Below are 12,031 nucleotides of genomic sequence, written 5' to 3'. Positions count from 1 at the left end.
AGGCCCGAAACGTCAGCCTCTCTGCTCCTATGATGCTGCTTGGCCTGCTGTGTTCATCCAGCCCTGCACCTTGTTGTCTCGGATTCTCCAGCATCTGCAGTTCCTACTATCTCTCAAGCTTATTCTTATGACAGTTTAAAATTAAACTGCTCTCACATCTCAAACTTTGGTACTTATACCCGCTGCTGGTTAGCCAAAAATTAACAGTCCTTTTAAAAATACCTAAAATTTCAGTGTAGCTAGCTTTGTTTCTCCCTTAACTGCCCCCTAATTGTGCTTCCTTGTCCCATCACTGTGGGTTATCAATTGAACAATTGGAACATGATTAATGAGAAGCGATCTTCAGCATTTCATAGATCTGAACCCTCATTTTTCAAGGACTTTATCACGGTGAAGAAAAGAATATGACTTCTTTTTACAACATTGTAGCCTTTCTTCCTGGCTATGCTTTAAAAATAACTTAGATACTGATATAATTTTTCTCACTTTCCGGATCATTGCACCATTATTTGCAGTCATTAATTGTAGAAAAATGTAAACTTTATTATTGTAATGAAAATCAACTTGTGACGATACTATGGCTTTAAGAGGTGTATTTTGTGCCTTTTTTTTTGAAGAGAGATTTTGAACCATAGGTATCCAAGCTAATAAACAGCTTGTGAGACCTTGAATTTTTTTTAAGTTGAACAATAGAAGCAGCATGAATGGATAGAGCCAGGTTCCCACAGAACCAGGGTTTTAGTTTAGCTCTCGGCATTTGTTGGAGTTTTGAAGCTAAAAGCTTGGGTTCTCTGTCTGTTGTCAGAATCACGTGTAAGACAATCTGTTTTTACTGACTTTGCCTTTGCCAAATATCTGATTATGGGATGTTACTATATTGGAAATGTTGCTGTTTAATAATTAAATAATCTATTATTCTGTTCAATTTTCCAATATAGTTAAAGTTATACCAATTCTACTTTCCTTTGTTTGTATTTTAACTGTAGAGTAAGAATAAAGTGTGTTTTGCTTAAAGCTGAGGAGTGTGACCAATCAAATTACATCTGGAACACAGCACTTTAAAGAACAACACAGTGCAACACAGTACTTGCCTTTAAATAAGATAAAAGTTAGGATCTAGACCCTATCTCGTTGATATATTTGAAGGGGGTTTGGTCTGGTCCATTACAAGATCCATAGCAGTCATTCTTTTGATCGAAGGTGGAAGTGATGCGGCTACAAGTCCCACATTGAACTCAGTGATGACACTGATGATGTGAGAAAGCTGGGGCAGAGTGGAGCCAGTGAGAGAGGCCATTGAAATAATGCAAGGCCTGGTTGCAAGATAGTAGCACCAAGGAGCTGAGGGAAGTGACACCACAGGAGTGCAAGCCTGGACTTGGGTTATTTCCTTCCCACAAGTCCACAGGTTTGTAGGCTCCTTGGATAGGGGAGTGGATTACATCATGTATGTGTGCGTGTGTCCATGTCTGTCCATCTGTCCAGGTTTCTGTAGCGGAATCTGATTTCCAATCATCTCCAATTATCCTGTCATTGGATAAAGACTTTGCTCTGACAGAACCATATTGTAATTGGTCCTCAATGGTCACATGATGTTAAAAGAATCTTGACAAAATTAACTTTGGATCTGGAAAATCCTTAAGGACAAACTCAGTAGCAACTTTGCATTGCTATCATTGCCCAGAAACCCTGGCAATATGGCAACTGGATTGAGTGATACACAATAGGCAGGAGAAGGTCAGCTCAAAGAACAAAGTAGTGGATGCACCTTCTGGAAAGATAAATTGGAGGGGTCATTATAGAAATCAAGCTGATTGATTATCTTAGTGAGGCCCCTTGTGGCGCAAACAAATGGTTCACGTCCTTTTCATAAGTGCGTAAGCCCCATCCCTAAAAGCAATTGATGGAGCCAAAGAGGACTTCTAATCTAGCCTTGACCACACATTGCCTGTGATTTCCAAAGGGAGGTGAGCTGGTTCTCCTTGGTGAGTTCATGGCCAGAGTTGGTAGAAACCTCTGGAAAGACTTCATTGGCAAGGAAGGTGGAAGGAAAGCAAACATTAACAGAGCTCTCCTTCTGACAAAATGTCCAGTACATAGTCTGGTCGTACCCAATTTTGCCAAAATACAAGAGCTCATGACAGCATCCTTGTTCCAGACATTGGTCACAGAGGACATTATCTGTTCTCCTGACTACACTATCCCTGATTATAACTGCATTTATTTTTGTTCACCACTTTTCAGTGGCTCCCTTTTTTTAAAAAAAAATTCCTATTGGCCTTTTTTAATCTGTTAAATAATTCTCCTATTTACCTTTGATCTGAGGGCGGCATGGTGGCTCAGTGTTTAGCACCGCTGCCTCATAGCGCCAGGGACCCGGGTTTGATTTCATCCTTGGGTGACTGTGTGGAGTTTGCGCATTCTCCCTGTGTCTAAGTGGATTTCTGCTCCCTTCCGGTTCCCTCCCACAGTCCAAATATATGCAGGTTAGATGGATTGGTGATGTTAAATTGCCCACAATGTCTAGGCATGTGCAAATTATGTGGAGTAGCCATAAGTTTTTAATCTGTTAAGTATTTCTCCTATCTACCTTTGATCTGAGGGGAGCTTAGACAGTCAAATTAGCATAATTTAAAAAATAGACAAAGCTGTGCCAAGATGGGTGACCACATTGTTAAAACAGCAATCCAAGATATCCAAATTCTCCAAATCATCTTTCCCAAATGATAAAGTTACGAATAAGACTTCTGTTTTTGTAATAAACATGAACTAATAGATGAATCGCTGTGGTTGCAAAGGTAGGTAACCCGTTTTGGCTGCAAGGTTCTTCCAAGCCAATTCGAGGCCCTTCTTATTGCCAATTATCTGCAGGGAGAAAGTTCTGTGTGAATAGGGTTCCACCCATATGCATTCCCCCTGTACAGTGCACATCTTCTGAAGCACTTCAACCCCTCTTCAGCTCTCATGCTTCTGTCCACATCTCTGTACTGATCACTTCCATGATTTGTCTTGCAACTCTTCTTTGTGTTTGGCCAAATGCTTTCTGCATCTTAACTATCTCACTGTTGGTACTACTTTCTAGTCAAGGGTTGTCAGGTCACATGGATTAACATTGCTTGCCACCCAAGAAAATGACACTTGATGATACAATTTCTTAAAAGTTATTTCCCAAAATTTTTAAACCAATTAAAGATTCTAAGATTTTGTTTAAATTCGAAACCTCCCTTACTGTTGCTGCAATTGTGTTAAATGTTGTCACAACATGTGCAAGGCAGTTTAGCTATTGATGAATGGAATTTTTCTTTCAAACAAATGTATATGTGAAGATGAAAATTTATCATTTTAATGTTTAAGAACTTTCATCAACACACGGTATCCTGTTTCACTCCTGCACTCTCCCTCACTGCCTTCTTTTAACCTCAGTAAAAGATGCAGTGTTGTCCTTTTTAAAAGTAGAAATATATTGTAACTGTTTTGGCAAGTAGTGGTGCAATTAAATTGAGCCAACTACAAATTTCCAGAGGAATGCTCAATTTAAAGGAAAAGATGCCATTTTAAAATGATAAAATGTCTACCTGAAAGATTTGTAGGAAGAAAAGGACCTCAATAGTATGTTTAGCAGTGAAAAAGACAATGATTTATTTATTTAAACTTCTAAAAACCAAGGTTTGATTCTTTTAAAGGCCAGTTCCATACTGTACAGAATAATAAAGGGTTACAATCAAAAAGAAAGAATAACATTCATTTAGCTCCTTACATCTTACTTCTTTTGAAGCAAGTTATGTGCTAATGGATTACTTTGAAGTGCCTGTTCAGTAGGCTCTCCTGTAGCAAGATTTTCTATGCAATTCCAACCCAGTGATGGTATTTTGATAAATTAATAGTTAATTTTTGTTCTTAACTATATTGAGTGATTCAGGGAAGAATTTTGATCAAACCATCATCTTGAATTGTATCTTGGATAGTGCCATGTGACTTGTACCAGCAATCCGAAAATTTGACTGGAATGAGACACTAATGGAGTTCACAGTAGCAATTTGATGGATTCTTTTTTGATTGGCTTGTTAAAATCATAAATTGGACCATGATTAGGCCATTCAAGTCTGCTCCACAATTCAGTAAAATCATGGATGGTCTTTCTTGCCTGTTCCGTAACACTTGATTTTCTTGTTGATCTAAATGTCTGTCTAAACTTAGTCTTGAACACATTCAATTTTCCAGTCTCAGCTGGTCTCTGGGGATGATCATTTCAATGCCTAATAATTTAAACATGAGTCCTCTAACTTTTAAATGGTGTTCTGAGTTACAGGCATCACATGAATAAACTACCTCCCAGCATCCATACTGTCTAGATCCCTCAGAATTTCATTTGTTTCAATAAGGTCACTGCTCGTTCTTCTGAACTCCAATTTGTATAACAGTTCCTGCTCAATGTTTCATTTAAACAACTTTTTTATCCCAAGACCAGCCAAATAATTCTCATCAGAATTGCATCCTATGCAGTTATATCCTTCATTTAGTTAGGAGCAAAACTGTAACAGTGCTATATGTGTGGTCTCACTAGGGACCTGTATAGATGTATCATTACCAATTTTTACACTTCATTGCCTTAACAATAAAATCCATCATTCCACTTGTATCCTCTCACATTTCTCAATAAATCTCAGTGGCCAGATATCCTAAACTTATCCAGTCCCATTCGCTGGCATTTGGCCCACATCCTTCTAAACCTTTCTTATTCATGTACCCATCCTGATGCTTTTTAAATGTTGTAATTGTACCCACCTCAACCACCTCCTCTGGCAGCTCATTCCATACATGTACCACCCTCTGCGTGGAAAAAGTTGCCCCTCAGATCCCTTTTAAATCTTTGTTCTTACCCTGGGAATAAAGACTTTGGCTATTCACCCTATCCATTGCCCCTCATAGCTTTATAAACATCTATAAAGTTACCCATCAGACTCTGATGCTCCTGGGAAAATAGCCCCAGCTTATTCAGCCTCTTCCTCCATGTCAAGCCCTGTAATACCGGCAACATACTTGTAAATCTTTTCTGAACCCTTTCAAGATTCACATCATCTTTCCTATAGCAGGGAGGTCAGAATTGAACACCGTATTCCAAAAGTGGCCTTACCAATGTTCTTTACAGCTGCAACATGACATCCCAACTCCTATAGTGAATGCAGTGACCAATGAAGACTAGCATATCAAATGCCTTCTTCACCACCTGTCTATTAACGACTCCACTTTCAAGGAACTATGCATCCACACCCTGTCTTTTTGCTCAGCAACACTCCCTAGGGCCTGACCATTAACTGTATAATTTCAGCCCTGCCCTGTTTCATCTTACCATCGTGCAACACCTCACGTTTATCTACATTAAACTCCATCTGCCATTCCTCATCCTATTGGCCCATCTGATCAAGGTTGCTACAGACTTTAATTCTAATAGGGCTCCTTGCCTTCGTCTCACCTCACCTCTTGAATTCAGCTCTTCATTTTTGGACCAAGGCTGTTTACTGAGGTTTGGAACTGAGTGAACCTGGGGTAACTCAAACTAAGTATTGAAAAGCCATGCTGCTGGACAGCATCATCAATGATGCCTTCCATCACTTGGCTGATGATTGAAAGTAGATTGGGGATAATGGTGACATAGTCAGTGGGTAGATTGGATTGATCCTGCTTTTTGTGCACAGGATATAGCTGGGAAATTTTCTGCATTGTTGAATAGCTATCTGTGTTGCTGTAGTGGAACAGCTTGACTCAACTTGAAGATATTGACAAGTTTTTAATGCTGAAGTTGAAGTTTTGTCAGACCGCATAGTGTTTGCTGTATCTAGTGCATTTAGCAGTTTTTGATATAACATTAAAGTGAAGTGAATTGATTTGACTGAAGACTGGCATCTGTGATGACACTGAGGACCTCAGAGAGGCCAAGATTGGTAAACATGACACTACTTGCTGAAGATATTTGTAAATATTGTTTTCTTGCACTAACATACTGGGCTGTAACATGAATGAGTATGGGGTGTCCGTGATGCCTTCTCCTGTAGTTGGTTGTTTGTGTGTCCATAATTCATGGCCACAAGAAGAACTTCACAGCTTTCATCTAATCTGTTGGTCGTGGCGTTCCTCTATGTCTATGTTGTGATGTTTTCACTGTCTAGCGTATAATTTTGTAGCTTCATGAGGTTGTCACCTCCATTTTTAAGTAAACTTGATGCTGTTTCTGGCATGTTCTCTTGCACTGCTTTTTAGTGTTGATCGTATGGCTTGAGGGTGATGGTAGAGAGCTAAAACAGACTATGAAATTAGTGTGTTTGAATACAGTTACACCTCTGGTTAATAGCATCTCCTGGATGTGCGTGAAGTGATGAATTGTCTAGTCTATTACCTGTTGTAATTGGAATGAATCAAATTAAGTAATATTCTTCGTGCAAAATATTTCAAAGGAAACTGTCATGCTTTTAGAATTCATTTAACCTTTAACTTGCTATACTATTTTGACACGTATTTGACTGGCTTTACTTTTTGCTTTGAGTTTCCTTTGTTTAATTAAAAGAAATGCAACTTGCAACAAATGAGTGAAAAGGCTGATTTGGTGTATCATTAAATATTATAATTTATTTCTCAATTTCTGTTTTTTCTCAGCTGACCCCTCCCTCAAATTTGCATAAATTCTGCTTCAGCTGGAAAAGTAAAACCGTCTTGTTGTGGACCTTTCCCTAATTGCTGACAATGCAGTATTCTTAACCATTTTAAGTGAGGTTCTAGGATTCTTCCTCATTGTTCCCCACCTCCTCTATTCATGTATAATATTCCACTTTAGCTAAGTTTTCCATATTTTTTGACACCTTGAAGTTATTAAAAAACACAATGTTACTTTTGGCAGGTTGTCTGGAGTATCACAGCTCTAAAGCCAGAATTTGACACTCCTGGCAGAGCCACAAAAGCTAATTTGATGTAATTAACAACAACTAAGATTCTGAGTTTCAGGACTTAATTTGTGCGACAGAACAAAGCTTCACATTTTGAGCTGTCATCCTGAGTTAATATGATGATGGGCAGAAAAATTACAATTATAGTGATAGGAACTAAATTATGTAAGTGCTTCAAGAGCAGTTACTATTTGTGCTTTTGTAAAAATGTAATTATTTATTACAAAGCAATTAATCTCCACTCGGAAAACATTAGTGGGCAATATTTCAAGATAACCCAAATTATTCAAAGGCCAGAGGAAAATGTCATTTAGAGGGAAAGAAGCAAAGAATTTAGTAGCAGCAGCCAAAATTCTAGTTGAACACAGCTTTTTTTGGAAAGCTTTTGAAAATAGGAGAGTGGGCTGAAAGGTGTTGTTCTGTCCACCACCATACCATAGGTGTGTAGAACTGGACATTCTTAGGTTGTGGACTTGCTTGCCGAGCCAGTGTGTTTGATTACAGATGTTTTGTCGCCCTGCTAGGTAACACCGTCAGAGCGCCTATGGTGAAGTGTTGGTGTTCTGTCCCGCTTATTATTTATATGCCTTGGTTTGCTGGGGTGGTTGGCATTACTTCTGGTTCTGTTTTTCAGTAGTTTGTATATTGGGTCCAGTTCAGTGTGTGTGTTGATGGGGTCCTGGTTGGAATGTTAGGCCTCCAGGAGCTCTCTGGCATGTCTCTGTTTGGCCTGTGCTATTATGGATACGTTGTCCCAGTCGAATTCTTGTCCTCCTTAGTCTGTGTGTATTGAGGCCAGTGAGAATTGGTCATGTCTCTTGGTGGCTAGTTGATGTTCATGTATCCTTATTCTCAGTTTTCTTCCAGTTTGGCCTATGTAATATTTCTCACAGTCCTTGCATGGTATTTTGTATATTACGTTAGTTTTATTGTTAGATTACGATGTTTTTGTCTTTCTTGAGTCTTTCCACGGTTTTCTTTTCTTCTGTGTTAAATGTGTTCTACTTATATTTCTGCTCAGTGTTGGGACTATTGTCTGTCTTTTGGTCTGTTGTATTTCCTCCATGAGTCTGTTGCTGTTTAGTGTTGATTCCAGTGCAGCCAGAAAGTCAGTGTTTTTGGCGTTTCTATAGTTATAATTCAGTCCTCTTTCTAGGATGGTCTTCTCAGTGTCTGTAAGTGGTCAGTCTGAGACGTTCTTGCTCCGTGTTTCTGTGTTGTCAGTGACTTTGTTGTGGGTGAGTTTGGATAGTTTTTCTTGGGCTATTCTTTTCTTCATTCAAATCTTCTCAAAGATGTTTTGAACCTTTCCTAACTCTAAATGTGCAATGCATCCAATTCTATTGATAAGGAAAAATTGTGGAAGAGATAACAATGCCTTTTGCCCATATTTCATTAACTTTTCCAAAATGCAGTTGATAAATTACGAATTATTTCAATACAGTGTGGAGCTGGAGAAACCCAGCAGGTCAGGCAGCATCTGTGGTGCAAGTAAATCGATGTTTCGGGTTGACACCCTTCATCAGGACTGGGAAGTGTGTAATCCCGAGACGTTTACTTTCCTGCTCCTCTGATTCTGCCTGACCTGCTGTGTTCCTCCAGCTCCACACTGTATTGACTCTGACTCCAGCATCTGCAGTTCTTGCTGTCTACAAATTATTTCAGTTAGCTTGGCCTCAAAGTTGTAGATCTCATTGATTTTGTCTGGATATTGGGTATATTGTATGTTGTATCGATATCAGAGCATGAGTGGAGCATGTTTTGTACATTGGCTTTGACGGGAAATGTAGTAGAATTGTACTAGATCTCCAGTGAGGCCTGTCTCAATGTCAGGAGTAACTTGTTGCATCTCTTAACTAAGTACCAGACATCATAGTGAAATTTGTTCTCAGCAGTGGCATATTGTCAATCAAAGAGTATTTTTACTTGTTAGCAGCTTTATTAACTGCATATTTCGCTTCATTAATATGCAGCTTACTATTCTACAGTCTGCTGCAAACCACCTAGCTGCCAATAATTCTTGACACTGAAGTCAGATTAGGCAACTGGTGCCTTCAGCTTGCCACTAGCCCCAAACGGTCTCCATGTTGGACATCAGGCACCAGCATCTCAGGGCATGATCCAGTGGCACTGACCACAGACACTGCATGCACTTGGACTTCTGGCATCAAACATGTGCCAGTCCCTGAGAATCTTCAAGGTACATCTCCAATCCACTTAAAGTACATGTTTGCACTTCAGTGCTGCACCTAGGGTGCAATGACAACAATCATTGTAATGTTGTAGCAAGTATATTTTGTGTTCTGGAACTCGTACCCCAGCTCATGGACTGGATCAGGCTGCATCTCTGATGTGTTTGTTCACTTTGAGCCTACCTGGATGCTTACAGCAACCCTACCAAGCATTGCCTTCCTTTGCCTTTTTGCACCTTGGCTCTCAGCCAGAGATACCAGGCTGTCAGTACTCCTGTATTGTCTTGCTGTTTAGTACAGACACAAAGTCAGGAATCTTGTTGTCGGTGTCAGGAGCCCTCTGCCTAGTCAAGGGAAATGGCCTTTGTCAGGGGCCCCAGAGCAATAAGTCGAGTGTCGCCTCTGATACCAGTAGAGGGGCTTCGATATGATCAGTCAGCCACTCTGGATGGTCATAGTCAGAGCACTGTCCAAATAAGGGTTGGGAAGCTGTATACTGGGCAGGCCACCACCTACCTTGAATCTTAGGTCCCTGCCTGCAAAGTGGGGCATTAATTTTCACTTCACTACCATGTCTGAGGCAAATGTCAGGAACCATGCAGAGTAGCTTTTACCTAGCAGTGCTTCACTGGGTGCTTGATGATTTTTAAAAGATGGCACCAGTATCAGGGATTCGAGTCCATTCTGGGTTATCCTGGTACAGGCAGGTTGTTCCAGGTACGGCGAGTGGTAGAATGGGGCTAGAATCTGGGAGGAGTGCCATAGGAGCAGGATAGTTAGTTAATCAAGTCAATTTGGTAAGATATCGTAGGAGTGATCCACACAACATTGCAGCGAGAAACACTCCATAAAATTGACACTGACACTTAGCCCAAATAAAGGTAATATTCAGCCTGTTATGTTTGTGTCTCAAGTAGTGTTGAGATGGCTTGGAGCCCCTTGGGTACTAGATTATTCTGGTTGATGAATTCCAGAAGAATTTTTACTTGCATAAAATACACAAAGGTCTCGTTTATTTAGGCCATACATTTTTTAGCAATTGTGTAGCAAAATATCTAGCCAAAGATTTAGTTCCATTTCATGCTTTGAACAATGCATCTTTTTTAAAGAATGAAGTGGGCTTGTTTTATATCTGCCAGTATATGTACTAAAGAAATCTAGTTAAATGTTAGTTGGGTGGCAATATATATTAAAATTTAATCTATCGTGTAATTACTTGCCCTTTTTTTAAAAAAAAGTAGACATATATATCCTTGACATTTCTGTTTACTTTGCATGCAGTTGATTAAAATGAAGAAAAATATATAGGGACAAAGTGATTTGTTTTTATGTTGGTTAGGTAGAGATCTGTAGAAACCTCTCCAGGCAGCTGGCTGAAATCACAATCTGCTTAACATATTTTCACATGTATTAAAGCCTGACTACTTATTGGAAATACATTCCGTGTTCTAGTAAGGCAGCCAGAAAATAGGACGTGGTTGGAGAAACAGCAAGGGATCGTTTTCTATTTATAGCTGTCCTGGTACATAGTTGGCTGTGTGCTTTCACTATACCCCATTTACAGTTTCAGGACTGCTGCAGCAATGGCATCACAAGAGAAAAAAGACCGGCCAGTGAGCGTGGTGAGTGAAGTTTCAACCTACACAATGGCATCAGAAATGGCATTGCTTCCAATGAGTCCTGCAGGCAGGGTAAGTATTGCCTCTTTTCGATGTAACTATAGCTGAAATCTAATACCCATTAATTTGTGACATTTCTAATTTGCAAATAGAAGGCAGTAATTGTACAAAACGTGTAGCACTGTTGTCATTATTATTTCTTTAACATCAAGCAGAAAATACATAATGTTTTCAAGATCTGTTTTTGTTAATTAATGGTGAAAGTAACATCTACTCTCAAACAGCAGGCTTTGTCAACCTTTTAATTTGGTTTCAAAAAGATGCCTTATTATGTATTTAATCTGAAGGGCTCAATATTTTAATTCAGCTGTTTGTAGCGTAACATTTCAACAAACAAACCAGCTATCTTCTGTGAAAGTGGATTATAGTTAACCATTCTAAAGAGAAAATTTAGGATATATGTTGCAATGGCTTTATTTAAGCTATGAAGTAACATTTATGATTATTTTAATTTTTGGAGCTTGGGAATATAACTCCCACAATTGAACTGGGTAAAGTTGTAATTGATGAACAGAGCTTTTGAAAGGCATTTAACAGAACACAAGCAGAACATGGATCACAGACAACGTAATAGATCCAATACAAAACTATGGTATACTGAGTTGTTATTATCTGTAATACATGGCCTTGAAAGGTGAAGGGAGCAAATTCATTAGTTGTTTTTGAGAGGGGATTAGATGAATATCTGAAAGAGGGGAAAATACAATGCTAAGAGAGAAGAGTAGGGGAATGGGACAAATTAAATAGTCCCTTCAAAGGGTCTACACAGACTCGATAGGCAGCATGCGCTGTATAATTTTATGATTCCAGAATAATTACAATTTTCAGTTCTGAAAGCTTAAAAAAAATCATGTATTTTGCTGTCCATGCTCATAGCAGTAAATCTGTGAAATTCAGTTTTAAGTTTAAAAGTTAGATTGAATGCTCCCTAGGGAATCACATTAATCAAATTACAGGCATAGAGATATGGGGGAGGTGATGGCCTATTGACATTATCGCTGGATTATTAATCCAGACACCCAGATAACATTCTGGGGACCTGGGTTCGAATCCCGCCATGGCAGATGGTGAAATTTGAATTCAATAAATATCCGGAATTAAGAATCTAATGATGACCATGAATCCATTGTCGATTGTCAGAAAAACCCATCTGGTTCACTAATGCCCTTTAGGGAAGGAAACTGTCATCCTTACCTGGTCTGGCCTACATGTGACTCCAGAC

At 39.2% G+C, this 12,031-nt stretch overlaps 1 protein-coding gene across 1 annotated transcript in view; it reads left to right on the top strand.

Annotated features, from left to right (window-relative positions):
• The window catches only part of plekha5 (pleckstrin homology domain containing, family A member 5), a 216,047-nt gene that overhangs the window by 152,122 nt on the left and 51,894 nt on the right, over positions 1-12,031 (top strand). Inside the window, exon 4 of the mRNA XM_048610267.1 lies at positions 10,695-10,821. Within this exon, the coding sequence (XP_048466224.1) occupies positions 10,695-10,821 (127 nt within the window). The remainder of the gene's footprint in view (positions 1-10,694; positions 10,822-12,031) is intronic.

The sequence above is a fragment of the Rhincodon typus genome, chromosome 22 (genome assembly GCF_021869965.1).
Source record: "Rhincodon typus isolate 14 chromosome 22, sRhiTyp1.1, whole genome shotgun sequence".
NCBI classification, from domain to species: Eukaryota; Metazoa; Chordata; class Chondrichthyes; order Orectolobiformes; family Rhincodontidae; genus Rhincodon; species Rhincodon typus.
This window is presented reverse-complemented; position numbering and strand designations above follow the sequence as displayed.